This window comes from Rattus norvegicus, chromosome 16 (assembly GCF_021556685.1).
Source record: "Rattus norvegicus strain SHRSP/BbbUtx chromosome 16, alternate assembly SHRSP_T2T, whole genome shotgun sequence".
Lineage (NCBI taxonomy): Eukaryota > Metazoa > Chordata > Mammalia > Rodentia > Muridae > Rattus > Rattus norvegicus.
The window spans coordinates 7,323,583-7,348,058 of record NC_141549.1 but is presented as its reverse complement, the minus strand read 5'-3'; the positions used below and the strand labels follow the sequence as shown (position 1 = coordinate 7,348,058).

The 24,476-nt window shown below is 46.2% G+C and overlaps 1 protein-coding gene across 13 annotated transcripts in view; it reads right to left on the bottom strand.

The window, feature by feature from the left end:
* Window positions 1-3,142: 3,142 nt before the first annotated feature.
* Window positions 3,143-24,476, bottom strand: part of Galnt15 (polypeptide N-acetylgalactosaminyltransferase 15) — a 39,281-nt gene continuing 17,947 nt past the window's right edge. For 7 of the 13 annotated variants that reach the window (XM_087587242.1, XM_087587237.1, XM_087587236.1 and 4 more), the window contains 6 exon segments: window positions 22,009-22,126; window positions 14,887-15,081; window positions 13,021-13,152; window positions 12,491-12,595; window positions 8,748-8,891; window positions 3,143-5,876 (listed from right to left, as the gene is read on the bottom strand). In XM_087587242.1, the coding sequence (XP_087443368.1) occupies window positions 5,730-5,876; window positions 8,748-8,891; window positions 12,491-12,595; window positions 13,021-13,152; window positions 14,887-15,081; window positions 22,009-22,126 (841 nt within the window). In that variant the 3' untranslated portion in view covers window positions 3,143-5,729. 13 annotated transcript variants of the gene reach the window in all.

Here is a 24,476-nt window from a genome sequence, read left to right as displayed (position 1 = left end):
CACAAGATGTCTGTCACATTGGCAAGGGTACAATAGCAGTGGAGATGGGGTTGGATTGCTTTGGAGCTGGCTGTGAGTTTGGGAAGAGGACAGTACCTTGGCAGCTGAAGAGGCATGCTGCACTGGGATGTAGCAGGCAGCAGTTACTTCACGGTTGGCCATTAACCACGCTGTATAGTCTGGGGCTGGTGAAGTTTGCTTGGCCTTATGTGGTCCTGGCTTCAAGCCCTGCTGTTGAAGTCCCTTTTCTTGGCTGGGCTCTGACTCTCTGTTTTGATATCTGGCTCAATTGGATGCCAGGGTTTTTACAATGATGCACACGTAACAGTTTGTATTTGATCTCCTCAAGCCCTAAATGCAGAGGGATTGTGTGGGTGCGCAGGGCTGTGGACGTCCTCACACAGTAAGAACTAAAGCATCAACCTGAACCTGTTAGTGGAGTTCAATCCCTTCGGCTGGGCTTGATGCCGGGTTACACTTTGCCTCTTAACAACACTTTCTTCCTTATTACTGCTGTTCCCTGATGCTTTGTTTTTGCTTATTTAGATACAGACGTTTATCAGGGTTCTCTAGAGGATTAGAGTGAATGGGATGAGTATATTTTATGAAGGGGGTTTATCAGAGTGGCTTACCAGGTGTGGGCTGGGCAATGCAACCGTGGCTTCTGCAGCAGCAGCGGCGGCGGCGGTGGCAGCAGCAGCAATGCACTCAACAGCGAGAAGTCAAAGTAAGCAGCTCTGTTTTTATTTTTTCCTATGAAAACTTTTGTATCTGGGCTGTGACAGATGTGCTAGCCACTCTGGTGGAGGGTCTTTCCCCACCCAGTTAATCTTTCCTGGAAATACCCTTGAAGATCTTCCGAGAGCATAGCTCTTAGTTAATTCCTGATCCAATCAAGTTGAAAAATCAAGATAAGCCCAGCAAGATGGCTAAGGTTTGTTATCAAGCCCAAGGAACTGAGTTCAATCCCTGAGACCCACATGGTGGTGGAAGAAGAGAATTGGCTCTCACAAGTTGTTCTCTGACCTACATACTTGTGCCATGGCCAACACATGTGTGACTGAGAGCTTGAGCACACAGACACAGACAGACACACAGACACACACGCAGACAGACACACACAGAGAGACAGACAGACAGACAGACAGACAGACAGACAGACAGACACACACACACACACACACACACACACACACACACACACACACACACGCCCCCAAATAAATAAACATAATAATTTTAAAGGTTAACTATAGTGTTGTAGTTTGCCCTGGAGTTGTCTGTATTTTGATGCTAATTCCACTGCCCCAGGGACAGCTGCCTAGTCAAGGACTCAGGAATCAGGTGACTTCACCAGAACCTTCTCCCCATTGAATTTGTAAAGTACAGGTGAGGGATAGGTACAGGATAGAAGGAAGCCTGTCATTGGAGGAGAAGGAAGGATGGGTGGGAGAGAAGTTTGAAGGAAGAGGAGGAGACTGGAACAGAGGAGAGGGAGAGAGAGAAGCCGTGGCAGGATGACGGAGGCTGACTTAAAGATCTCTCTCTGTATATTTACAGGTTGTTATCAATGTTCCTAAGGGATGGATGGTAACGGGCTTTGTATGTTTAAGTGGGCAATTATAGCTTATCAATTAGATCTAAGATTATTGTGTCGTGTGTTCTTTTAAGTGACAGTTTGAGTGTAGGAAAGTGTGCAGCGGCAGGAGATGCTGGGCCGCCGAGGAGTTGGGATGTGTTTCTGCCAAGATATCTAGCAGACATCTTGGGGCACCATGGTGCTGGACCAAGCGAGGTAAAAGACAACAATACTTTTTTATATTTTTTATATTTACAACAACGCTATAGCAACAAGGTTTTGCTATGTAGCTCAGGCTTGACTGGAACTTTCGAGCCTCCCTTCATCAGCCTCCAGAGTGCTGAAGTGACAGCAGGCAGACACCACTCACCGTCCGCATTCAGTTTCTACTGCTGGGATGAACACCGTGACCAAAAGCGACTTGGAGAGATTACAGTCCGTGCTGCGAGGAGGTCAGCGCAGGGACTGAAGCAGAGGCCAGGGAACAGTGCTGCTTACTGGCTTGCGCCCTGGCCTGCTCAGTTTTATTTATTATGTGTCCCAGACCACACGCCCAGGATGGCACTGTCCACAGTGGGCTGGGCCCTTCCCATCTATCACCAACCAAGAAAATGCCTCTGTCTTGTTAGGAAAGTGTGTGTCCTTAACCTCTCTAACCAGAACCTGGACTCTGCAAGCCTTCCTTCTAGAGAAAGAAAGCCAGGCATCAGAGTTTTGTTACTGTGATTTTTAAAAAAGATTTTATTTGCTCATTTCCAGTGTGTGTGTGTGTGTGTGTGTGTGTGTGTGTGTGTGTGTGTGTGTGTGTGTGTCTGTCTGTCTGTCTGTCTGTCTGTCTGTATGTGGTGTGTGTGTGTGTGTGGTGTGTGTGTGTGTGACATGGTCTTGTGTATCCTAGGCTGCCTTCAAACTCTCAAGCCCAGGATGACTCAGAGATCCTCCTGCCTCCACTTTCCCAGTGTTATTCCTATATCTATATCTATACCTATATCTATATCTATATCTATATCTATATCTATCTATCTATATCCTATATATCTCGAATCGGTTAACATCTACTTCCAGCGAGAACCCTTTCCCGCTCATGGCTGGTGTTGTTATTGGTTTTGATTGTTTTATTAATGATGAGAACCATTTTGGTGTTGTTTTTCCTCCAAAAGGTCTCTTTTTCTAATAATTTTGTTAAGGTGTATCACAGCATCTATGCATTTAAAGTTTGTAATCTGGTAGTATCTTATTCATCACTTTTCTCTCCTCCATTCCTTCCTCTTTCCCTCACCCCTTCCTTCCCTTCCTCCCTCCCTCTCCCCCTCCTGGTTTCAGTCTAGTCCAAGCTGCCTGAGAACAAGCCTCCTGCCTTAGACTCTCAAACACTGGATTGAAATCACCAGCCACCGCACCCAGGAACAGTCATGGTTTCTTCAGTAACATTTCTTGGTTTCTTTTCTTTTCTTTTCTTTTCTTTTTTTAAACTATAGAATCCGGCTTCTTCTGCAGCGGGGTTAAATGCCCCAGTCCAGGAGATAGGCAACTACAGGGATTGAATAAGTCTGATCAGCTAGATATTTCTGCCAAGTTTTATTAAAACACAACCCTGGCCACTCGTTTACTTCCATCCATGGCCCTTTCTGCACAGCGGCAGCATCACAGTTCAGATGCTCATAGCATCAGAGTTCTGTGGAAGTTGGGACTCAGACTTTGCCACGGGTTTATGACATTGAGGCAGAAGAGGACCACATCGTGCGTGCCCCTTCTTGATTGACATCTGTTGTCACAACACAAAGAGTATGGACTATGTCTGCTAGGTGCTCAGTTCTCTCCATCCACTCCAGCAGGATCCTTGATCATGGAGGTGGGCTTTGTGAGACAAATCACAAAAACAACTCCTGTTTGAAAGAGTCACAAAATTCAGACAGACAAGCAAAATCAAACCCGGGAACCAGATCCATTCGCTGCCAAGTTTCTCTCTTTCTAAACGGACCATTGATAAGAATCCACTACACCAGTTACACTGTAAGGAGATTGCTTTTCAGAAGCGTCTGTGCTATTTAAATTAAGGGTCTGTAAGAACCAGCCAGGGACTGAGTTGACGGCCATTTCTGTAATAAAACAATAAATCGTGGGGGATAGTTAAGGGTATGAGAAACGTCACACTCTTGTTTTGTTAAAACAATTAAGCAATGAGCTATGTGGGTCCTTTCCTTAATCACCAGAACACACGCGATAGCACTTAGCCTTTTACTTAGCTACATTAATTTATCCCAACAACTTCAGCTACTCACAATGCTAATATTAGAATTCATTTCAAAATAAAAGTCTTTAAAAATATTGTTCAACCATTACTACCCTTTACAAGGTTGCCATTTGAAACTTTTAGCTCCATCCCAGCCTCATCATGTTAGAAGTAATTTGTTTTAAATATAGACAGGTCTGAAGCAAGAAGATGGTGGCCAAACTCTTGTCCCTACGTAGGGGATGAATCTATCTAGAGCTATCCAGGACTCCTTTTTGTGATGGAGGGCTGTTTTATCATTATGTTCTCAGGTGGCTACCCAACCCCTAAAGTGCCAGCCCAATCAAGGAACGGTTTGAAAATTTCCAGAATTGTGGTGAATTTTCATCAAAATGGCCACACTGGATTTGTGGTCACGATATTAGATAGTATTAATCTAGAATGACTCTGAGGCTAGAGAAACAGGGGGCACTCACCTGGAAGTTGGAGATATTACTCAGGTATTTCAGAAACCCACAGGCCTTCTCCAGTTCTTATTTGAAACAACTGTATTTGGAGACAGCCCAGAGGACAAGGACATCTTTAATGGGGAGTCTCTAAGCTTACCGTATAGAAAGCTAATTCCATTCAGAAAGAAATGGGCAAGATTCTTTTTCCAACTGCATCCTAACTCAGCAACTCTTTTGGCTGAGCCTAGGTTCTTCTCTGGTTACGGTGGATTTCCTTCAACCATGTGAGCATTTAACTGGTAGCCACATTTAGGGAGTCTTGAACAATTGTTTTGGGCTCATAGGTGGCCTGTCAAACCGCAGGGACATTTAATAGCCAGATCTAGTTTGCCTTGTAAAGAATTTGGGTTTCCCCCTTTCAAAAGTTGCTATTTCTCATCAAGCCCACGTGGCTCTCCTAAGCGGGCATTGCTTTCCCTGTAATTCATTCGTTCACGAGAGTGGTCAGAGGAGCTGACCCTTCCAACACTGGTGACCCAAGAAAGCGCACACTGCAGGAAATCTGGTTGTGAGTTAGAGAAGAGCTAGAGCAGGAGAATGGAGGTAGAAAGTTCCAAGGGAACTGTCCTGAAGACGAAAAGGTCTTAGCCAGGTCTGCTGACTCTTCACTGGGCGATGCTAAGCTGGACAATTGGACTGAATCTCTCTCCTGTCTTCTTCCCCACCCCATCCCCATTCCTCCCTGTACCCCTCTGCTTCTTTTGAACTTGGGTTCAACAGATGAACATGAATGTATGCTAGTAAACCTGGTCAGAAGGTTGGGGCTGCCAGGCCATTTGCACAGCCCTCGTTCTAACTCTCACAACTGGCCACATACATTGTCTGAGTAAAGGCTACGTGAAATTTATCTACTGGGTTTCATGACTCCCGGAAGTGCTATCAGACAATGCCTAGGCCTCTTCCCACAGACAGGGATAAAAGTGAGTGAGGGCTCAGTGTTCATGGTGGGCAGGGTGTGGGGAGGGAGAGGGGAAGAGTCTGACTCCTTCAAGATGATCACGTCCGGTGATGAAGACAATGAATCCATTGTTTTTCTTTCTAAAAAAATACAGCCAACATAGCCAGGTGGTGGTGTCTCTCTTAGTCCCAGCACTTGAGAGGCAGAGAGGCAGGTGGACTGCTATGTGTTTCAGGCCAGCCTGGTCTACAGAGTGAGTTTCAGGACAGCCAGGGCTACACAGAGAAACCCTGTCTTGTAAAACCGCACCAAACAACAAAAACCAGTCAACAATCAATGACGTAAGGTACCTGGAGAGATTTTCTATGTTTTCATTGTTGTTTGTTTGTTTGTTTTAGTGGAGTTTCTTCTCTTCTATTCCAGAAGCCCAGACACTAGGGGGCTGCCTCAGGATACACGAGAGCAGAGAAATGTGATGTCCAACATTCGTTTGCTGTCTGTCCAGTTTACTCATCGTTCATCCACGGGGTGGATCTGGTCGAATCGCCACAGCTGGCTGGTTTTACCATCGCACTGACGCAAGTACAGATCCTTACTGCTTGGCCGAACCCCGGCTTCCATGCATTTTCCAGATAGAACGTGGATGATCATTCCATCCTGAAAAGAGAAAGAGGGAGGCCAGTTCCCAACAGTCGTCAAAGGACGTTTTAAGGATTTCTGCTGAGCATTAAAGGCTAACAGGTGTGCTGTGAACTAGCCTGGAGGGAATGGAAGGGTTGTTAGTCGATAAAAAGTATAAGTTAAAAAAAAAAAGTATAAGTTAATTAACCCTAACATTTAGACGTCACTCAAGCCTACGGAGTCATGAACTCAATTGCGTGTATTGCTGTTATATGATTGGGTCATTTCTTAGAAAGTTCTGGTCAGGATGACTCTGGTCGGGGCAGTTGTATTGTCAGAGCCACTGTTAGCCCTGCATTCACGAGTCTGCTTTTAACAGGGGTTACTGTACTGCTCTCTGCAAAACCTGCAATTTCACATTGTGTCCACCATGTTGCAGAAGCGAGCAAGACAGAGGGTATCCTGAAGGTCTCCTTAGACTAGCCTTCCCCAAGAAACATACGAAAGGTATAACTCCACTCCAGCAGATTCAATATCAACCTTAACACTCCCCTTTCAAAAAAAAAATTGATTTCTTTACCAAATTAAACAACTTTAGCCACAATGCTATAATTTTTTTTCATTGTTGAGATATTTCAACATACAGGCTGTTGTTGTCTTTAGTATATTCCAGAATATTTCCATCACTGCCAAAAGACATCACTATCACTACCCATTAGCAGTCATTCGCCCTCCTGGCCTCCTTCAGTCCAGAGAATCAGCAGTCTCCTTTCTGTGGCCATGTGTAAGGGGAGGTTCTGATACTAAGGTCTAGTTCCCTAATTGGTTCTTGACTTGTCAATAAAGACCGGAGCCAATTGCTGGGCAGAAGGTACAGGCGGGACTTCCGGGTCCCAAGATGAAAAGGAGACACAGGGAAGGAGAGAGTCTTTTCTGCCATGCTTCGGAGGGAAAAAGACACAGCAATCATGTAAGGCCTCGCTCTGGGTCAGCTAGGACCTGTGGCCTCCGCTAGCAGCGGATGGCTAAGGATGTTGGCAGAGGCTAGCTGATACAAGCCACTAAGTTTAGGGCGGTGGGGTGGGGCGACGCCTTTCCAGTTATCTGCGCCCAGCAATTGTGCCTAGCAGGCAAGTTCTAAAGTAATAAAGCTCCAAGGTCTCAGGAGTGGGCTGGTAACTCAACCCCTCCTGGGGCAAAGGCAGGTAGAAAAGGAAGCTGAGTTAGAGCTGGAGCTAAGCAAGGTGGAACGAAAGGCAGTTGGGAGCCACCAGGGCGAGGGCCGGGATCCCCGGCAAAGGTGATAGCGTGTTTTTAAAACTACACACAACAGCCTTAGAGACTCAGTGGAGTCTCAGCTATGGACATTAGGATCCCCTGTTGTGACGTGGAGGAAAACAGCAGGCGCGGCCTCCAACAAACAGATAAAGGAAACAAGGGAGATTGAATGAAGAAATGCGTTAGGAAAGATTTAAAGAAGTCTTGCAGGATTACTCAAATTCTTTGAACGTGGCCTCCACTGGAATTCTAGATTAAATATTCCTGGCATGACAGATCAGAAGAAGCCTGAAAATAGGTTTATACAGTAAGCAGAAGGGAATTTAATTATAGATATTAAAATATTGAGGCATTTGATCTTTAAAAATTTAGATCGAAAGCAGGGGATAGGGTGCCTGGCTTATCTCAAGACAATAGAATAGAGGCCTTGAAAATTAAATAAAGAGAAAGCCTGGAAATAGGTTTGCGCAACAATTGTTTAGTTTGCTGTTTTTGCTTTGAATAGTTTTTAATTATCAGAATGGGTGTGATTTTGAGTTTTATGGTTATATTATTATTCTAGGAGAGAGGTCAAGCTGAAGGTTTTTCCAGCTACTGGCTCAAAGACCAGTAACTTGGGAGAAAAGCTCCGCGTTTGTGTTGACAGGAAAGGAGGATAGGCTCTGGACCCCTTCCAGAGTGTATGGATCAGACATGACTGAGGGAGACCCCTGAGAAACTAGAAAGATTCAAGAGAATCAAACAGGACAGGTAAAGAAAGATTTCTTGTGTGTCCTTCACATGGCATGATGACTTATAATTGGTTATTAATAAAATTAACTCATAAAAAGACAGCTGTCTTTCACATAGTCAAACAAGGAGCAGACTATCATCCTTATCATCCTTAACTGATCCGTAACTAATCAGTGAATTCCCCCATTCTAGGTATTTTGCATAAGATCAATTGTATAATTGTACAATATAAATTCATATGATACAATTGTTCTTTATAACTAGCCTCCTTTCTTTTGCATGTTTTCCAGGTTTTTTCATGTTGAGGCAAAAATTAGTACTTCATTGCTTTTTTTTCCTTTCTTTTTATTGTGATAAAAGCCATACTAACACTTGTTACTTTTTAAGTATTTTCAATCCCAAAGTTTACAAATGTTAAATATGCTTGTTTACCATAACTTTCTCATTGTAAAAATATTCTCTTCTCATTAAACAATAATTCTTCCTTCCTCAGCCACAGATAACCACTGCTCACTTGATGTTTCTAAGACTCTAACTGTGCCACATAAAAATACATAATGTGAAATAATGCAGTGTGTGTGTGTGTGTGTGTGTGTGTGTGTCTTTTTAAATTTTAGATTGTGTCACTCCTAAATGTACACAACTGAGTGGGTTGTTTCTGTAACAACCAAGCTAATAATCTGTAATGGTATGGGGGACAAATCAGGATATCTCGAGGCTGGGGACCAGAGACCCCACGGTTAAGCCACTAAGCACACCAGCAGAAGTACCAGTGTGGAGAGTGCCTGAGGTCTTGGGAGAGCCCAGGATGCCATGCTAACAGGGTCAGTCTGCCCAGATGGTCCAGCTGACCAGAAGGTCCTTGTGGTCAGCCTGGGTTTCCGGAATGGGACTCACCTCCTGGAAGTCCCAGTGCTGTTGATGGATGGCAGGGCCTTCCTCGGTGCAGTTCTGCAGAATCACCTGCTCTCCTCTGACATCGAAGCACAGGCGCTGTGGGCTGCCGAAGAGAATCTCCTTCCTGCTGGTGTGCTCCAGGTTCTGGGCAGAGGGGATGGCGGTTAGCATAGCCAAAAGGATACCCTGTCCAGAGCCAGGGCTGGGGGACGAACACACAGAAGAGTCGTGTTCTGGAGACCATTTTCAGATACTACAGGGGCAGCAACAAGACTCTGGCTGGGTTCTCAGGAACCAAGAAAGGCATCCTGGCCTTTCTCGGGATTCTGTTTCCACACCCTGGCGTGCTCCTGTTTCCCGTATGCAGGTAAGGCTGTTTTAAAGGCTGCCGGTGCTGGGTGCACATGGCTGGAAGGCCAGATGAGGGATTTCTCTGAGACTGAGGCTGATTTCCTTCTGGAGACGTCTTACCTGTCCCTGACCAATATCCCTGCTGTTTGTGGTGTCTGTGGATCACCCACCCCCCATCTCCATTGTGGTTCCATGGCCTCTGGGGTTTTATTGAGCTGGAATGTGTGAACCTTTACAGAGGGGCTTTAACTGTGAGGGACCTGCACTGACCAATTGGATGACATGTTTTGGCAACCCCATCTTCTATTTGTTCCTGCCGGATGCAGTCTGTGGGAAAACTCTGCTAATCAGGGTCAAAGTTTACCGTTGAGCAGATAGTCTTCTGAGACTCAGCGTGTAATGGAAGATTCCCTTCATTAGTAGGGCTTCTCCTCTGTTCTTTTTTGGGAAATTCAACTCCCCTTCCCCTCCCCTGACCCCCACACTCAGTCAGGTAACCTCAGTTAAATTTCAGGATCAACTTCCTAACCTGTTCAGCTAGCACCTGAGATTCCTGAAATACTTCCCCATGCTAATGAGGCATTTCAGTACCCCAAGCCTTCAGCCAATGACTTTTCCCCATCCAGGATGATTCTACCTCCCCATCCCCCAAATTATACAAGCCTTGAATCATCCCAAGTTAAGTTATTCAGACTCCGGGCAGCTGGTCCTAGTGTGATCACTGACCGTGTGCACTCATGGGGCTTCTGAATGCCTCAAAGCCCTCTGCTCCTACTGCCCCTGTGAACCCTATTGGTCCAAGATCCCGTGGGCGGAGGGTCACACAGTCTGGAACTTCTTTTTATGTTAACTGTGGACATCTCGAAAGGTCCCCACGCAACTCGCTAAGTTCCCAATTTCCATCCCATGCTGCCACCAGCTAAGTCACCACCATGGCTAGCCCCAGAAGCGACTGCTCTTCTAGTTCTCATCGCTCGGGTCACTGCAATGCCAGCCCCAGCCAGCCATCCACCCTCCCAGGAGCCCGTTAAAAATCAAAACTCTAGAAGCTTGTAATTTATCAATCGGATTTATATCAGTAAATTCTCACTCCACAAAACGTCCATACAGTAAACTTACAACCAATTGATACTGATATAAACGGCTCACCTAGATAAGACAAACTGTCCTATAAAAATCCATCCCTTATGGAATATTCAGAGCTACCTGTGGCCATTTAAAGCCACATGGGTCTGGGTCGTCCTTCTCTGCCTCCATCGCGGTGATGTTTTGAGAGCTCTGGGCCAGAGAGTGCCTAGTCTGGCTAACTGAGATGCGGTGTGGCCCTATGGTGCTGGCCACAGTACGGGTTGGCGTCTCAGTTTTATCTATATTATTTACTACAACACCACTGCCCCCAAATTCTTAATAATGTTGAATTAGAGACATCACATCTTCTATCTGCATTAGGCCCTGCTAATTTGCAAATTAAATACAGTGGTCTGCCTTGCTTGAAAATCCCAAAACTGCACAGTTAGCATAAATTTGGACCTTAATCGCGTCTCAGAAGCAAGCTTGTGGGCAAAGGGAGAGTAAGTTTTTTCCTACTCAAGCTCCCATCTGTAGTGGCAGATGACGTCCCTGCTGCCTCCTTGTGGTCATGCGAGAGGTATTAGTGCAGCTTTGCCAGGACAGACTAACCCGGGACGGTCAAAGCTGCATGACATGAAGTCTCATCTCCAGCTTCATCGCTCATGAGCTCATTGCTTCTCCCTGCCTGAGGCCACGCTCCAGAACTCCCAAGGTTGGTGGCCACCGATCCCTATCACTCATCAGGAAAGCCTAGCTCACACGAATAGCAAGTTTGCAGTCGCCCCTTGAGTTTTAGTTCTCGGATATTTCCCTCTCTTTCCTGTAAACTCGACCTGTGCATGGAAAGGGGCATTTCATATTTTGTCGGGCATATATTTAGGTTTTCCTCCCAGGCCAGGGGGGGAAGGGTGGTCAGCTTCTTTATTTTCCAGTATTGCCCACCAAGATCACACAGCTAGCCAGTGGGAACTTGATTCAAACCTGGCTTTAGACGGCAGTAGGGCTTGGACAGTTGTCAGCCTAACATGTGACTTCCTCACGTGGCTTTTACGTCTTCATCTCTTGTGTCTAGTGTTACTGTTTGAATGTGAAGTACCCGCCCCCTTGGGCCTGTGCTTCACGTGATTGGTTCCTCAGCTTGTAGCCCTGATTTGGAGGCTGGGGAGCCTGAGGAGGTGGGGCCTAACTGGTGGAAGCCGATCTCTACAGGCAAGCTCTGGTCTTGGTTTCCTTTATCTGTTGCCTACTCTGTACCACGTGAACAAGCTACCAAATACCTCATACTCACCAGAGACAAGCCACTCCCACTGCCACCCCCACTGCCACACCTTTCCCTCTTGTTTCAAGAGGAACTGAAATCCTCTTGAGACAGTGAGCTTAAAAAACAAAAGACAAAAACAAAAATCATCGTTCCTCCCATGTTTCTGTCAGGTATCTAGGTCATAGAGGTGCAAAAACTTACTAATGTATCTGGTATGAATGCCCACTGGTGTTTTAGGGGAAAATGGCAAAGTAAAAAGATGTAAGAGACCAAGAGAATCCTGAGCCAACCTCTTCCCTGTGTACCCTCCAGGCTCTGAGCCTGTGCCTAGCCCTCGAGGCTCCAACTGGAAGGTTGGGTCCAGCTTCCCATAGAGATGTCCTAGGGTTGCACTGCAAGGCTGGGCCCCAAACTTCCCGAGGAGACGTTTCCTCCCTCACCCCAGGCTCTCCGACTCTCAGTTAACTCATTAGGCAGCTTTGGAGTATGACGGCTCAATGCAGAGAAGCCCTATCTCAGACTGAATCAGATCTGGGCTACACCGAGAAGTGATTCAAGCTGTGAGACAAGGTGGACCCATGACCTCTCAGCCAGGGTGGACAGCTTTCTGTCACCTTGGGCAGTTATTAAAGGACGTAAGACACATTGTAAGGAGCACGGTATTCTTCCAAATGGCCAAAGGGTCCACTTGAATCTAGGTTCTCCCCTGGCTTTACCACTTCTTTTCTGTGCCGACTCTTGGACCTTTCCTCAATGCTGGAGGATCTGAGGTGGGCATTCCTGGGCTGGTGGTTCTATGGCACAGTTTCCTCTTATGGCAGATACAAGGGATACATAAGTGGCCCCTTCGTTCCTTCTAACGGAGATGCTCCATTCTTTAATGCTGGTCCAGTCTAAGGTGAGGATGCTATGACAAGTCATCACAGCGGAAGCCATGGCCTATCAAGGGACATGGGGCCACAGCAAAGAGCTACTTTGAAGGGAATTGAAGGGCACCCTAGGAAACAGCACCTACTTATAAGCTGGGATGCTATCCATCCCGAGAAGTATCGTCACCCACCTGTTGTTGCCGGTTATTACTGCAAGGAGCCAGTGTCATGGGGCATCCCAGGAGGTCACCTTCTGCTCGGCAGTCTGCACAGAGGCCAAGTCCAGTGCTGTGGAGCTGAAAATGGATGTCCACATAGATGTGAATCTGACCTCCACTGTGAGGATGCTTTTTAACAGGTTCTAACTCCCTGTCTTCTCTAGACCTATCCCAGTGTGCATGGTTCAGTCACAGTGAGATGAGTTAAGCCCAAGGCACCTAAGACAGAAGCCTCATGAAGGAGCCAGGCCCTGGAGTTGCATGGATTATAGGGAAACATTGCTGCCTTCCTCAGGCTGGTGAGGGAGGGGGTGAGGGAGGAGGGCTGGGGGGGCGGCGGAGGCGTGGGGGGAGGCGGGGTCCAAAGGCCTCTGAGACCCTGCTGAGTCTATAACTGGTTGTCCAGTGTAGAGGATGAGTGACCCTGTCTTGGTAAGTGACTCCCCACCCCCACCACCCCCACCCCCACCCCCACCCCCACCCCGTCCCGGGCCACGCCTTGCCTTTCCGGAGAACCTGGGCCTGTGCTCGGATGGGTACAGCTCAGGGTAGACATTGGCCAGAAACCAGTGGAACGTCCGGCATCCCAGCCTCCTTTGCAGCTTCAGGCGCTCCGTACAGTCTGGCTTTGCAACCTGCAGGCAGAGAAGGGCATGGGAGTGAGGGCGAGAAGACTTGTTCCAGCCCCAAATTCACACTGCGCGCGCACACGAGAGAGAGAGAGAGAGAGAGAGAGAGAGAGAGAGAGAGAGAGAGAGAGAGAGAGAGTGTGTGTGTGTGTGTGTGTGTATACGGGTGGGGAGAGGCGACAGCCATGCCAGGGTTCCACGTTGGTGATCTCTGGTTTTCTGTAAGACACAGAGGGGCCCAGTAGGTTGCAAATACTTTATGTGCTGTTGGGCTGAGGACATCCAACACGCTGTGTTCTGAATGTCTAATGGAAGCTTGGCCCGGGGACATCAGAAGCCTGGAAGTATTGAATTCTTTTTCCTTATGGGTCCTTTGTAAATGAAATCTGCGTTGACATTAAGCAGGGGCCACGTGAAAGCAAAGAGAAAATACTAAATTGGCACCCACCACACAAGGGAGAAAAAAAAGATACATACTCTAGCCTAAAGGAAGGCCAGAAATTAGAAGCCACAGCTGTGGTGCTCTGTAGAACTCCACAGAAGGACAACTTCTTCCACTGTCAACAGGGTAAACCCTAAAATTCTTTAGCTCAGCCCTCGGCGGTTTCAGGATCTTCCTCCAACCCCTCCTCTGGTGTCTGAGTGATCCCAGGCAGCCATAGTTAAGTCAGACTTCTGGGGTGTCTAGACTTAAGATTAAGTGGAGTCCTGGTGAGAATTGCCCTTTTATCTTCAATTCTTCTCTACAAACCCAAGCCAGGAGGAGCTACAGTCATGGGGTCCGTCACCCCCACCCCGTGTGTAAAAGGAGCTGGTACTACTCCGGGTGACACTTGGACTCACTCATGGGGACCCAGAGGGAACTCTAGCTACCTTAAGCTTGGGTCTGAGTTGAAATTGGTGGGTCATCTTCCATTAAAAAGATACAAGTTCAAGGAGTTGTGAGAATTGTCTGGAGGCCATCTGCTTTACAGCAGGAAGAGGGTGCATTTGGATTTAAAAAAAGGAAAAAGAACAAAATCCTAAGGACTTCAAGAAAAACGGGTACTGAGACTCCTTCATGGCTCCACCTTCTCTGACTTTCCCTGAATGGGGGGGGGGGATGGGTGTGTCTTTCTGAGGACCCTGCCTTCATCTGTGCTAGCCAGCAGTGGGCTGGTGAGGGGCTGGTGAGGGGCTGGTGGGAGAGGTTTCCTGACTATGCTGGTCCCTTGGGCCCTCACTTGCAGTGTCTCAAGTGTCATGGCAGCCTGTGACTCACAGTAGACAGCATGGGTATGTCATTCCACAGGAACTGACCATCTCATAGAGCACACTGAGGGGCGTTTGATCACATGATTAAAAGCTCACCTTTTTGTGGCTTTTTTGAGGCCCATACTTATTTTTATACTCAGATATTTTTTTGCCTCCAATATTCCCTAACCTCTGAGCACCACTCAGGATGAAAGGGCCCTCAGAGACATGGCTCAGCCCTTATCTAGGCCCACCTTCCCTAGGGCTTTGTAGTGAATGGCTGCATCTGGGGCAGAGCATCCTGTAACAATCTGGGAATTCCAGGCAGAGGCCACCTGTGATGCTCCAGGGAGGTTCTGGCAGGGACATAGGACAGTCCCAATAGAGAGAAGGGTCATTCCAGAGGGCCAACTCAGGGAAGCTCAAGCCAAGAATAACGGACCTTATTGGCTGACCTTAAGCTGGTGGATTTATGTTGGCCAAAGATCCCTACCGGTCCCTCCTTACCTTGCTCAGGGCAAAGGCCTCTGGGATGTGCCTGTAGAAGGTTTCTTGGAAGGATGACAGCCAGGTCTCGGCAATGCGGATCTTGTTCTTCAAGATGACCTCGGGGTCAGTCCTGAGGCTGGCATCTTGGCTTTGGTAGAGGTGTCCAACTCGAGAGCAGGGAAGGATTTCAACAGAGCCACCGCAGAGCCAGGCCTGTCACAGGAGAAGGTGAGTGGCTTTCTCCCACCCACCTCCCTGTCTGAGAGCCGCTGGAAGAATACGGGCAAGTCATAAGCCAGAGTGACTATTTCAAATGCTCAGAGTGTGCTTCCCAGATCTGAGAGTTTGGGCAGTAGGGCGGGACAGCAGAGGGCAGTTGTCCTAGACTGGAACTGAGAGGCAATGACCAACACCTATCAACTTCCCGAACATACCACCTGGAGATAAGCACAGAGTCAGCATACAAAGCAGTTCAGGGGTCAGCACTCCACCTACCAGGGAATGCTTCCTCGGGAAAATATGTCTGCTGTCCGACCCTCCTGGGTCCCCTGCAGTGTTTGACCCCTGCTGAGCCCTGCAGATGCTTGTAGAAGCCTTTGTTCCTAACAAAGGAACACACCTGGGCATACACCTGGGTGATGGTCCATTGTCCATTCATTCCTGTCTTTTGTTCTCAGTCTTTGTTCCTGGGACTTAGGCTGGTCTTTCTGGATTTCTCCCCAGAAAATTTGGGGCACGTGTTTGGTCTTTTGTTCCTGAAGCCTTAAGCCGGGTTTTCCCACTGTGCTCCCTGGAATTTTCCACCCAGTGAACTTGGGTTATATGTTCGGTGAATAAAGCTACAGATTTGGCATTCTCTCTTAACACGAATGACCTGAGTATATGTGGTTTTTTAATCCCGCAGGCTTACGCCCAGATCTCGGTGCTGTGTCGGTGCGGGCATTGACAAATGGAGGTCCCACCGAGACCGGGAAAGAGAAGGTTTTCTGACAGATTGGATTGTCCTGGAAAGCCGGCCGGCGAAGAAGGAGGGACATATTGGGGTAAGAAGGGCTAGAAAAGGCCTCAGTGATTTGGGCTAGCATGAGTAAAAGTTGTTAAAAAAAAAAAAGGGATGAGGTAATGGTAAAGTATTTTTGCGTATGTGTTCTTTTAGAGTTATGTTTTAGTCTTTGGACCCCGACTAGAGAAAGTTTACACCCTAGACATGAGAGAGAATGGGTTTGGGAAAAACAGTCCTCCCTAACTCTCCACAGATGCTTTGGAGAAAGAGAAAGAAAATGAGCTTAAGCTTTTTCAGAGCTCTCCTAGGGACAGAAGGAAGGCAGGAGACGTACTACCTCCTTGCTGGCTCCTTCCTATTAGAGAAGTGCTTATTTCTGGTTCTGGGTTCCATAGGTAGGATATCTGGGTCCCTTTGGTGGGACACCATCTAGTTATGTCTATTGTTTGTCCTTGGTGCACCAAGCTGCCCATGTATGTCAGTTTACGTCTGTGGTTTTTGTTTCTTGTTCAAAAGAAAAAAAGTGGTAAAAACTTTATCTGCCGGTCATTCACGCCTTGATTTGGTTTTAACTCATTTCAAAAAAGGAACAAATAAAAGCAGTTTCAATTGGCCTTTGGAGCCCTGCACCTGTAGGAGCCTAGGTCAGCTGGAGAAGCTGCCCGGGGGCTGAGCTTCTGCCCGAGCTGATCTTAAAGGCGCTAGCAGCTTACGGTAAGGGAGCTAATGGCTGTTTCTCTTAGAAAAATCCCTGACTGTGATTATTGGACTTAGCATGTGACAAGGTGCTTCTCTTAAAATTACAGCTAGAAAAAGTAAATATTGGTCTAAATATTAAAGATATGTGTAGCCACTTCATTTTTGTTTCTGATTGGTTTTAAATGTACAAATATGCTCTACATGTCTTGCTTATAGACTATTGGCTTTTAAGTTATTGGGTATGGTTAAAAAATTGTAACATTGGTAACAGAAAGTTGGTTTAAAATTGGTAATTTGGATGGAGTCATTCTAGACAACATGAGGGATGAGCCAACCCAGGGAAACAGGTCTAAATTGGGATAATATTTTTTATGGAATTCTTATCCTAGAAGCCAGACTTATAAAAAATTTAGGGCAACGTCTCTTGGTTGCGGTATTGAAGGCCGCACCATCGTGCATTCATATGCAGGAACTGGCAGTCAAGCTTTGTAGCATGAGGGATAGACTTGGTGTTTTGAAGAAACTGGATTTTGGAGACTAGATTGTTTGGAGGTTGAATTCTGCTTTCCAAAGTTGTGGTTGTGCTCTGGTGTTACAAGGAGAACTTAAAAAAGATTGTGGTTAGCGATTGCCAGTGTTACATTGGCTAACTCACACTTATTTGTAATTAAGAAAAAATCAAACAAATAGAAACTGTTATGGAACTTGTGAGAGCATTACAGCCTGTTTGCCTACTCCAACTACCATTTCAAGATAGATTTAGAGGATTGTTTTCATGCAGTTTCTTTACATCCTGGCGATTGTGAAAGGTTTTCATTTTGAGCTTGCTTATAATTTTAGAGAGGTCATGAAGGGTTATCATTAAAAGGTTTTACAAAAGAATGGCTAATAGCCCTATATAATGTAATTTTGTCGCTGCTTCAAAGTAAGAAGTTAGGACTTTGAATCTTTCAGTGTATATGGAAATTTTTACTACAAATCTTTACTCTCACAATGAGCTTTAATATTTGGGGAGTTTCTGTTGCTCCAGAAAAGATTCAATATTCCTTTTCAGTATTTGAAATTATTTTTAATGCTTCTAAAGATATGTTAATTGGCTAAGTACCTCACCTTAAGCTTACCACTGAGGACTTAAGCCTTTGATATCCTTAAGGCAGATGCAAATCCTAATTCTTCTGGACAATTAACTGATGAGGGAGGAATAGCTTTGCAGAAAACAGAGAAAGCTATGTGTCAACAACAGATACATTAATTATATAGACCATGATCAATTGTTGGTTGTTTGTACCCACAGTAGTCCTTTGGAAAAAGGGACCACTAATGTGGACTCACTCTTCCTCTTTGAGTAAAAGTTTTTTTTTTCTTTTTTCTTTTTTTTTTGGAGCTGGGGACTGAACCCAGGGCCTTGTGCTCACTAGGCAAGTGCTCTACCGCTGAGCTAAATCCCCAGCCCCTCGAGTAAAAGTTTTAATGCCCTGTTATGAAGCTGTTGTTGTGTTAATACAGAATTGTAAGATAGAGTCATGAAAGTATTTTAAAAAGGAACCTGGTGAAACATACCTTATTCCAAACAGCAATTAAATTGGTTATTACAAAATACTGATATTTGACCTATTCCATATACAAATTTTTCAGGCAAAATTGATAATTTTACTTTATGCATGCTTTTGTATTTCCTGCAAATTTGTGCATGCAGCCCCTTACTGTATTTATAGATAGTTCATCTAATGAAAAGGCAACATATAGAACTGGATCACATGTTTATTCTCTTGAGTTTCCCCTTGCTCCAGCACGCTGTTTTTAAAATGTTGAAAAATCAAGTTTTCAATTCATATATACTGATAGCCAATGTGTGGCTTATGGTTTGCAATTGATGAAAATTTTTCCTTTTTTAGATGCTGCTAACCCTCAAATTTTACAGTTATTTGTGCTATACAACTGATTGGAGGCAAGTTTTCTGCATGAAATCAGTGATGATTTCAATGTGAATGTCTGACAACTCGCTGTCCTTTCAGAGCTCTGGCTCAGGCAACTGACTGAACAAAACCATAGACTCTTACCTGGCTCTTTGGAAATGGTAATGGAGTTGATAGCACACCCCCAGGAAAAGAGGAAGACTCCATTTGCTCACTCTCAACTCCAGGCCTTGCCCTGCCAGCTCAGGGATTTCTAAGTAAGGTTGAATCTGGACAATATTTAAAGGACTTGACATTTCTAATTAATGTTTAAGAGCACTAACTGCTCTTCCAGAGAATGTACTGTTCCTTTATAGGCCATTTAAGAACTCAGACTAGATTGCCTGGACCCCCTTAGTGAGGAAGGCAATGTTACCAGGCAGATTATAGGCCTTACATAGGAACAATTAGCCAAACTCATTCTTTCTATCACCAGAACAATAATAGCTGGAGACAATTTGGTATACAAGTCAAATTATACATACAAGTCCTCAGTGTCCTCAATTTCTTCCTGTATCACATAATAGGGTTAATCCTCGAGGACTTATACCTTATAAAACAGGTGTTATAAAACTTTAAAACAATATATTAATAAATAAAAAGGGGGGAGTTATATCCCTGTATGCCATACAATTATTTAAATAATGCTCTTTTTATTTTAAATTTTAAAATTTGGATGCCAAGGAACTCTCTGTTTATGGCACCCTACAACCAGGCATACTTCTGCCTAGGTGAATGGAAGGCTCCACATATTAGCATATGGCATGATCCTGTTCAGGTATTTTATATGGGGAAGAGGGCATGTTTGTGTTTTCTGTATAGGCAGCTGCAGGAGTATGGGAGCTGCCAGAGTGACTGGTGAGACACGCTGATGCTGATGCTGGGAACATGAAGATTCAATTCCTGTGGTTCAGGTCCTTGGAGTCATTCCTGTACCCTTGGATGAAGATGGAGGATTCCTCCTCACCTGTGCCGTCTCGGAGATTTTGGCATTGCTGCAGTCATTTCATTGTGTGTCCTGTCCCACCACAGCCTGCACTCTGACCCTCTGTGCTCTGCTGCATGCTGGAGGAGAAGACCAGACTCAAGCTGTTACCCCTGTCCCTCCTCATTCCCCCAGTGGCTGTTGCCGCCATGACTGGTGTTGCCATTTCGCAGTCTGTGGCTTCACAGGAATGCCATGTGCATGACGCTGCTGGAGACCGGGGAACTCTGCCCTGGTTATGCGGATCTCAGGCATGGTTCCATTGCCTGCTGGTTGTTCAGGAGAAGGTCGGCTGATCCTGAGCTGTCTTGGGAAAGACTTTGGCATCTTCGCTGCTATTGTAGCTGCCATTGCTGCTGCAGCCACTGTGTCTGCAGTGTCTGGAATTGCCCTCCCCCAATCTATTGTTAAGGCGAGTACAGTGGGTAAACTTTCAGGAGTAGTTGCTGATTCTAAATTTAAATCAACAGGAACAGCTTGACAATGGCCCTTGGTGTTATGGCCCTAGGGAGCAGGAGTAGTAGGCTTTGTGCTTCTAATCGAATGCGCAAACATCACTCCCAGTCCTGGGCAGCAACTAAGCAGGTGTTGTTCTCCTTGGTAGGAGACAATCCCTCTGCCCAAATCGGGCTCAGCCTTCACCAGAAGCAGTTACTCAAAGATGGGCAACTCTTTGGAACAATTCTCGCCTAAGACAGGAAACTCTGAGACTGGCAGAGTTTTTCCAGAGATGGGAAAGAGATTACCAAAGTGTCCTAAGACAGGTGCTGCTTAAAAAAATAAAAAAGGTGGGGTTGGAGAGATGGCTCAGTGGTTAAGAGCACTGACTGTTCTTCCAGAGGTCCTGAGTTCAAATCCCAGCAACCACATGGTGGCTCACAACCATCTGTAATGGGATCCAATGCCCTCTTCTGGTGTGTCTGAGGACAGTGTACTCACAAACATAAAATAATAAATAAATCTTAAAAAAAAATAAAAAATAAAAAAGGGGGACTTGTTGGACCCTCCTGGGTCCCCTGCAGTGTTTGACCCCTGCTGAGCCCTGCTGATGTGTGTAGAAGCCTTTGTTCCTAACAAAGGGACGCCCTGGCCCAGTATCAATACACCTGGGCATACACCTGGGCAATGGTCCATTCGTTCCTGTCTTTTGTTCTCAGTCTTTGTTCCTGGGACTTAGGCTGGTCTTCCTGGATTTCTCCCTAGTAAATTTGGGGCATGCATTTGGTCTTTTGTTCCTGAAGCCTTAAGCCGGGTTTTCCCACTGTGCTTCCTGGAGTTTTCTACCCGGTGAACTTGGGGTATGTATTTGGTGAATAAAGCTACAGAATTGGCATTCTCTCTTAACACGAATGACCCACACATGTGTGTTTTTTAATCCCGCAGGCTTACGTTCTCAGTGCTGTGTCAGTGCGAGCATCGACAGTCTGCAGTGGCTAGGGAGCTTCTAAAAGCCACTGCTGTCTCCAGATGTGAAGACACCAGAGATGAAAGCACACCCCTCCCCCCTTGGTCTTCTTCACTCCTTCCAGAAGCTTCTCCCAGCTCCCCCCTGCTCATGGGACAAGAAGCCTTCATTCTACAGTTCATGATAGAAATTACAGTCGAGTAGTGCTGGGGCAGTCGAGAACACGCTAGGCATGGGGTTCTTAAAACCTATGCCCCAAGATACCTCAGAGAACTCAAAGGGTCCTGCGGACATTTGTCATGTGTTAGAGAAGCAGCAAATGTGTGGCTGTCTTGCAAGCCTGATGAAATCCCCACGCCCACATTAGATTGGTCTGCCAGTATTATGGGATGGATGTCTTTGCTGGGCTGGGTTTTGCACAGTCGTGTGAACAGCAAGCACAGGCTAGGACAGTATGGAACAGACAGTGAAAGTGGTGGCTGTCCAGATTCAGCATGGTTCACAGGACGGAGAGGCTGAGCTACACCCAACAGGTCTCTCAGTCTTTGGATGTAACTACTCAGTATCAGTTTCACACTTGCCTGGTGGGTGCTGTAAATGATCCCCTCAACCTTCTTAATGCTGCAACCCTTAATACAGTCCCTCATGTTGTGGTGACCCCTAACCATAAAACTGTCTTCATTGCTACTTCACAGCTGTCATCTTGCTACTGTTATTAATCTCGATGCATGTTTTCTGAAGGTCTTAGGCAACCACCGTGAAAAGGTTGTACCCCATCACGTTGAGAACCGCTGCCTTAGATACTAAGGGTGCCACAAACAGAGAATGTACCAAAAGCCCTGAGTTCTCTGCACCGAGAGGAAAGGGTGATGGTAAACTCTCCTGAAGAGGGTTTTGAAGGTCATGTTCACAGGGGAGACTGAGTAAAATTAAGGTAGGTCAGAAGAGACATGGCCTGAGGGAGAAGGGGGGTTGACATATGCTGCAATGGCTTTATATAATTTTCCCACAACGTTACCCCCAATACCTGCCTCCACGCTACATACATGGCTCCAGAGACACCACCCACATCCTCCATTGACATAGGACCTACCTTGAAGGACATCTCGAGATTTTCACTACCCCACAGTGACAGAAGGGGATCATAAGCTCCGGTGTTTTGGAAGTAATGTCTGTCCACAGCCACCACCTCTTGGGGTACCACAGGGCTCCTGCACAGAGAAGCCAGATAGGAAACTGTAGTTCCATCCCAAACACAGAAACAGGACTGGGGTGGGGCTTCCTGGACGCAGGTCCATTGATTTAGACAGGTGACTCTGGGCTCACCCTTAGGAAGTGGTGAGCCTTTGAAGGCTACACTCAGGCTCTGGTCTGGCTTCCTGTCTGACCAGTGTGAACAGGCCACTGACACCATAGGCACCTGCAGAATTGATGGGCCACTCCTTCCTCCTGTGGTGCCTTTCTGCTGTGACAGGAGCCATAGAGTAAACCAGTTGCCTGTCAGTTATTTCTTCAAAGGGAAGAGGAAAGTAACACATGCAAGCTCTTCATGCAAGCTCTTCCCTCTCCTCTCCTCTCCTCTCCTCTCCTCTCCTCTCCTCTCCTCTCCTCTCCTCTCCTCTCCTCTCCTCTCCTTTCTCCTTTCGGCCTTCTTTTTTTTTTTTTCAGAGTTGAGGACCGAACCCAGGGCCTTCCGCTTGCTAGGCAAGCGTTCTACCACTGACCCAAATCCCCAACCCCTCCTCTCCTCTCTCCTTTCCCTCCCCTTTCCTTCTTTTGTTTTCCTTTGTCATCTGTTCCCTCCCCAACTTGAAGATGAGTCTGGCAGGAATCTGGAAGTAGGTAGGCCCCCACGCTCACTGGGGTAATGCACATGACACACATGCAGAGAGTGAGAAACCCTGAGCAAGGAAATAGGGATGGGAAGGAGGGTTCTCAGATGAGGCGTGGTGGTGCTTGTCTTTAATCCCAGCACTCAGGAGGCAGAGACAGTTGGACCTCTGTGAGTTCAAGGCCAGTCTGGTCTATATGATGATTTCTGAGACAGCCAGAGCTGTCATTCAAAAAAAAAAAAAACAAGAAACAAAAACAAAACAAAAACAAAAACAAAAACAAAAAAAACAAAATCCCAAGAGTATTACAAGGAGCAAGACAGCCAGAGAGCCTTTGCACATGGCTTCTTCAATCCAAACAGATTGTAATACAGCCAAATTCTGGATGTGCCTTGGGATGTAAGTGGCTCAGATTCATTCTGTTTAGTGGACAAGAAAATGGTGTTATAGTAATAAAATCACTGGCTTAAGGGCATTAAAATATTAATTCATACAAGGATGTTGCCAATCAGAATTGAAACGATTACTTGGTGGGGGGGGGTGTTCCCCCTGAGTCATTCAGTTATTTGTGGGGTTTTGAATGAGACACATTACTTCCCTGAGTTCCTCACCTCTAACTAGGATAAAATAACCGTCCACAAAACAACAACAACAACAACAAAAACCAAAACAACAAACAAACAAAACCAATTTGCAGTTCAGCTTTGTGAGGATTGAAATACAAAGTTGCACACAGTGCCAGGCACAGTACACACCATATTTTAAATACTAAGCTGTACTGTCCTGAGCTCACTCTTCCTCCCGGGAATTTATAGGGCTGTTGGTTTTTCTGGTTGCTGTTTGCTTGTCAGTCTTTGTTTCATTTTTTTGAAACAAAGTTTCCCTGTGGCCAGCAGCACGGGCTCGCCTTGGACTCATGACCGTTCCTCGGGCTGACAGGTGTGCTCTGCCAGCAGCTGGCTCCTGGTGTGCATCTTAACCGTGTGTGTTTTAATTCAGAACGTTCGGGGCATACATGGCATACTGCCTTTCAGCTCTGGGGGCTGCACTCTTCAGTGGGGTCTTCAGGTAGCAGGAAACTGCTCTCAGAGTGGGCCCTGACGCCATGTCAGCCCAGGCACACTTCTGCTGCCCTCTGCAGTATGAGGACACACTTACTTTTCAGAGAGCTTTGGATTTTGTGGTTATCAATCGTGGGCTGTGAATTTATACTAGCCACCCAGCCACTCAGAGAAGTAAGTGGTTTAAGGAGCTTGCTCCTCTGGGTTTACACCATTGTGATGTTGGGGGTTTAATCTGTATGCGTTCTGAGCACAGTAGAGTAGAGCCAGTCAGCCCGACTGAACCGTTCCAGAGTTCGCAACCCACAAAATCTGTGAGCTTGGAGAAGAGCTGTTGTTTAACACGCTAAATTCGAAGTGGCTTGTTACCCAGCTGAAAATTTCTAAAAAAAAAAAAAAGGTAAAAATCTACTTAAATATAGTAATTGTTCAGAAAGCAAAACATAGGAGTAGCAACTGTCAAAGCTGGTTCTGTTTTGAGAATTATGATGTCACAACATTTAGCCAGCTAAGTCTTCCTTTTCACTGCCCAGGGTCCTGTGACCAGGGAATCTGCTGTGACCAGGGAATCTGCTGTTACCTAGGGGCAAGGTCAGCTCAGCTTCTTCCACAGTCTTACCCTGGGCATTCGTGGAAGTTTCTAGAAGAGCGTCACTGGACTCCATTGA